Here is a 5,410-nt window from a genome sequence, read left to right on the forward strand (position 1 = left end):
TTCTTGTTTGAAAGGAAATAAACGTGGGTTCTGTCCATGTTACTGGATTTTTGTCCCTTGGTTTCTCTAAATACTTTATAATCAAGCAAGCACTGAATTTTTTATTTGTGGTATTGCAAGTGAAATCGGCCTTGGTTGAATCCACTTGTCTCAACCTTGAATGTTCTGGCCCCATTTCATCTGTGGATAAGTCACTACCCAACAATTTCATTCTGTGCAAAGATATAAGTACAGTATTTGCTTGCATAACTGTGGATATGCAGATTGGTGTCAATCAGGGTGTTTTTCATGATGGGGTGCGGGCAAAATTGAATCTTATGGTATATTCCTCCTTAACCAGCTTGTAGCTTGCAAACATTTGCCATACCTGGCTCAATTTTTCTTAGTATTTTATCAGGATTCTTGTTCCCTTTTCCACTGGCACTTTTTTTTGTGTGTCTGGTAAGTCTTAGTAAAAGCTTTCTTTTAGTTCTTACAAAAAAGGCCCAAATTTATATCTTTTTACCCTGAAAGAGTAAGGCGCTGATCAATCATCGGCCAATGCGTTCTAGATCACCTTCGGGATGCGCAGGTCAAGGTTGTTGGTTTTCTTCATTTCTCTCAGAGGTTTTTCTCCACCTAATTCAGTTTTCTCCTTTAATTTAATAGCATTTGAGTGCACTTGAGCTCGGCTATGTAAGCTCAAGACAACATTCAAGGTTTTTACTTCCTATTATATACTCAACATAATATCGCATTTCTGATTGGTCAATGACAATTGCGTAAATAGGTTATAGAGTGCACCATGGAAGTTGCCACGGAAACACTGCCATTGGGTAATTTTGTTGAGAATATTATAACATAAATAATCATGTGAATTTGCTTGTGCAAAACATCACTCGTGCCCATAAATCACTAAATGCATCGCGTTCATAGGATATCCTATTCAAATTAAAAAGCATTTGTTCGATTTTCTTTTACTTGACAGATTTGATTTAGTAGAACAAATGGGCTTGCTCCATGTTGTACCCAATTCAAACCCTTTGGGAATAAAACGTTTTGTTCCAGGTATTTCCATGTCATTTTAAACGATTGCTACATTGTAACACAAACACAATACACAAAGAATCTTAAACCCGGGATAGTTGAATTGGGTACATTATTGAGTGAGCCGATTTGGTCTATTTGATTTAAATTCTCTCCAATTAGTAGAGCTCTTTCTCTTGGCTTTGTAGGCTCAAGACAATAATCAAGTGTTTTTTTTTTCTTCAGTGCTCCAGTGTCGGTGCTTCGTTCTGTTATTTATTGTTCTACCTGGTTGGTAGGAAGTTGGTACAACATTACATGCCGGATAGAGTCAATAAGTGGCGAGAGCAGGTATTTTTTAAAGCTGATAAGTGAGATCTTGAAAATTTTTGATTTAGTAGCATCAGAAGTGTGATTGACTTAACGTAAACTTCCAGCTCCGAGTTTCTCGAAGTTTTGTTATCGTTAAATTCAGCGTTGAGTTTCCTGGCAACCCAGAGATCTTGATACTATTTGACCAATCGCTAACGCTAACTATGCTTCAAGGAACTCGACCCAGTTCAGTAACAAAGTATGAAAGACGTTTTAGCCAACCTATTTTGTGATCTTTAAGATTATTTCAAGGGTTTTACAAAAGTAGGGAGAGTTATTAGGGCTAAGGGAAAAAGTATTCTTGAGGGGTCGTATTTCTTGACTAAAATCATAACTATGAACAATTTACACTAGTAATTCCTGGACCGAGGTTGTATTCAAATCCAGTTTTGCAAAATAGTCCTTTTAACTCGGGCATAAACTTGCTTGAATTTGTCCGCAAGCAACGACTTCAAAATTCTGTGTGGTATATGTGATTTCTCAAAGAAGGGTTTTTTGTGTACGAAGCCGCCTTTACCCACCTGTAAGCCTTAAGTCAAAAAAGGACTTTGCCGAGTACTGGAACATGCAGATGTAAATCTAGAGATAGACTAAATGTAGTTTCTTGCTAGAGTGGCCATAGGTGGTCTGACCCTTTTTGCAGTGAGATCAGTATGCCGTCTTAAAGCCCTTTACCTTTTCTTGCAGGTAAATCATCACCAAGGCAATCTTCTAAGCTATATCATATTTCTGCGTATCACACCTTTTCTTCCAAATTGGTTTATCAACATTTGTTCACCCGTGATAGGCGTTCCGTTGTTGCCCTTTTTCGTAGGAACGTTTGTTGGTGAGTATTCGTTGTCTTTCTTTCTTCAAATCTGCATATTGAAATGGCAGAATCTCGTGTAACGCTGCGGGGGACTTCTTGAAGAACTCCGTTTTCGTGCTTAGTTTTCTGGTGCTTGAGTGAAAGCGAAGTTGAAGTTTAAGGACGTTCGCGCCCAAAACTTTCCCACTAGCAGATTTTTTGAAAACTTGCCACGCAGAAAGGTACTGATCTACTTTTGCCAAAAAAGCAAAAAAAAAAAAAAAAAAAAAAAAAAAGGTGGGGGGGGGGGGGGGTGCACTTTTAGAAGCTTGCGTTATTTTAAGACGATCTTAACTTACAACTGTCAGCAATAAGAAAAGGTACATTAATGAAATTTAGATCAGGTAAACGTGCTCAATTCAACATAACTAATATAACTAAATAACCTTTTGCAGCTGGTGTATTTTTCTGAGGCGAAATAGTCGTTGAAAAACGATACATATTAGTCTAAGAAAGACAACTTCGGTCGCATGAGAGCATAAAATGCGAAATATTTGTAACTTCTCACGTACAGATTTTTTTGTTTTGTGTTAAAATGGACAAAATCAGGAGAGGAAGTGATCTACGGGAAGAAAAATGGGGGTGACCGAGCATTCAAGACAGTAAAATCACTGCGAAGTCCTCAAAGCGATTGTCTAATCGCACTGTCACGCCATTGCGTGACATTTCCGAGAAGACCTTGGTCCACAGCTATCCCATGATGCCACATGCTTTCACGTTCCATTCTTGTGGAAAATGTCTGCGATGCATGACGTGTGCGTGACATGCGCGAAAAACTGCGCAGTAGCAATGGGCGCGAACGTCCTCAAATTATGTTCTTAAAAGGCAGGGACCGGTTGCTGGAAACCTGGTTAGCGCTAACCGTTGGTTAAGAGGTATCAGAACTTATAGGTTTCCATGATATTTAACACCGGTTATCGCTAACCATGTTTCATCAAACAAATAAGTTGCTCATGCATAGCTACCTTAAGGATTTACCCAGGAATCACAAAGAACAAGTAATTAAACGTTTGCGTTGCTTTTAAAGACAGGTCGTTTTCACGTGACGTCATCGCCGCCATGTTGGTGGACGAAAGCAAAACATCTCCCATTAGCTCCTTTTGTTCGTCCACCAGCAATTGCACATTGCAGCTTTGTCATCTGTGCCTCCTAGAGATTGGTTGCAAACCACCTATACGGAGGGGATTCTCGCGCCTGAACCATGCCTAAGACTTTTTCAAATCGCGCACCAGATCTAAAAGATTGACTGATACCATCCCCCATACATGCCCTTTTTCATAGATAATATGTCTCAAGTTAATTTTAGATTGACTCCCACGCTGTACAGATCCCGAGGGGATTAGGCAACAGCCAATCATATGGCGGGAATGTGTTCTCTGAGCGTGGGCTATGCTCGCAAAAAAGATTCCCGCCATATGATTGGCTGTTGCCTAATCCCCTTGGGATCTGTGCAGCGTGAGAGTCGATCTAAAAATAACTTGAGGCATATTACCTATATGGAAAAGGGCATGTATCGGCGATGCACTCTCTTCCACCTTTTTTTTCTCTTGCTGATATATTTTCCTTTTTTCTGGCTTCATAGGAGTGGCTCCACCGTCGTTTGGTTTCATAAGCGCAGGAGTTGAGTTGTACGTTTTAACAACGACTGGTGACGTGATGTCGTTCAAGTCTATCATGATTGTAGTGGTTAGCGCTGTACTCTCACTTCTGCCGGTGATTTTTAAAAGACAACTAAGGGAGAAGGTGGAATAGTGAGAAGAAAAGTTAAAGCAAGACAAGTCCCGAACCCAGAAGAAGGACACAAACATCGCATTCGCGGACGTTTCAGTTGCACGTTTTTAAGAAATAAAAAGGTCAACCATAAAGCTCGCACGAGTATGGCCGCAGCGTAAAAGCCTTCAAATTTTTGTTGTCAAAGAATCTCCAGTTTGAAAAATTGAACGTAAGGATCAACTTGTTTCAAGTCCAATAATTTTGGGAATTGCGTTTTCACTCGATTTACTGCTGTTTTATTTGAACAATTGTTAACCATTTGTTGTTATGTGTTCCATGCCATGACAAAAAAATACAATCAGAATGAAGGAAATCCGATGACATTTCGTCAGTTTTTACGACACCATCCCCATGGTGCACCGCGTGAATTACATGGAGTTTTACCAGCTTAAACCGGGGAATTCATTTGTAGCTGTTTTTAGCTATGACAATGGATATTTATTTGAGAGAAATATATAAAAACAAAATTGTGAAAGAATTTTACTGAAATAAAACTTTTCATGTGCCCAGCGGTAAATAGTCATATTTGCATGGGAACTTAATGAAGCGTGTGAGAAGCTAGGAATTCTGTATGTTGCTGCACAAGCAATCTTTGCGTTTCTCCCTTAGGCCCTGTTTACAAGCAGGTAGGGTAACCCTAGTGCTACGGTTACCCTAGCTGAGCGATTACAAGGCAGCTAGGGTTACCTTAGCTCTAGGGTAACCCTAGCTGCATTGTAATCGTTCTGCTAGGGACAAGTCGCCTACCCGGGACAACTTTTTAGCAGTTTCCATTGTGTTTGCGATTCTGGCGGTTACCAAGCGCGCAAAGTTGTCCCGGGTGGTAGGGTAACCCTACCTGTGAAATTTTGCTTGTAAACCCGGGCTGTGTTTACTACAAAGTGTGCCAAACGCAGCAGATATTTGTATCTTCTTTACTCTGTTTTCATTGGTTTCTGCTGTCCAATTTCGGAACAGCTAGTAATTATTGGACTCTCAGATTACTTATTCTACATTCTTGGGCTATTCCTCGGAATAGAATCGCATTCTTGACATACTCATGATTGTTCATAACATGAAATATTTTGTTTGCAAATATTTCGTTTGTCCCACGAGGTAGTCTCTGTGACGTAGATCGCGACTTTTGGACTGCACACTGCTCAGTCTTTTGAGCTCATCAGCCGTCTGTAGTCGAATATCTCAGTAGATTACGAATGACCCTATCGTGGCTGAAACGGAAGTACTCCTTCTTCACCACGATAAATAACTACAACCTTTTATTGCTACATCACTGGTTTTCAATGCCACTAAGATTTTCTTCACTTCTCCCGTTTTGCCACATTTTCAAGCTTTTCCAGAGCGGTCTGACCCTCTCCGGCGGGGAACCGCTTTGGGTACCCCTCCCTACGACGGAAGTTGTTTGTTAGCTCGTAA

The 5,410-nt window shown here is 40.3% G+C and overlaps 1 protein-coding gene across 1 annotated transcript in view; it reads left to right on the forward strand.

Annotated features, from left to right (window-relative positions):
• Positions 1-4,506, forward strand: part of LOC137969831 (transmembrane protein 41B-like) — a 7,432-nt gene extending 2,926 nt beyond the window's left edge. Inside the window, exons 5-8 of the mRNA XM_068816204.1 lie at positions 348-441; positions 1,252-1,356; positions 2,065-2,203; positions 3,807-4,506. Of these exons, the coding sequence (XP_068672305.1) occupies positions 348-441; positions 1,252-1,356; positions 2,065-2,203; positions 3,807-3,976 (508 nt within the window). The 3' untranslated portion in view covers positions 3,977-4,506. The remainder of the gene's footprint in view (positions 1-347; positions 442-1,251; positions 1,357-2,064; positions 2,204-3,806) is intronic.
• Positions 4,507-5,410: the final 904 nt, after the last annotated feature.

Source organism: Montipora foliosa, chromosome 9 (assembly GCF_036669935.1).
Source record: "Montipora foliosa isolate CH-2021 chromosome 9, ASM3666993v2, whole genome shotgun sequence".
Lineage (NCBI taxonomy): Eukaryota > Metazoa > Cnidaria > Anthozoa > Scleractinia > Acroporidae > Montipora > Montipora foliosa.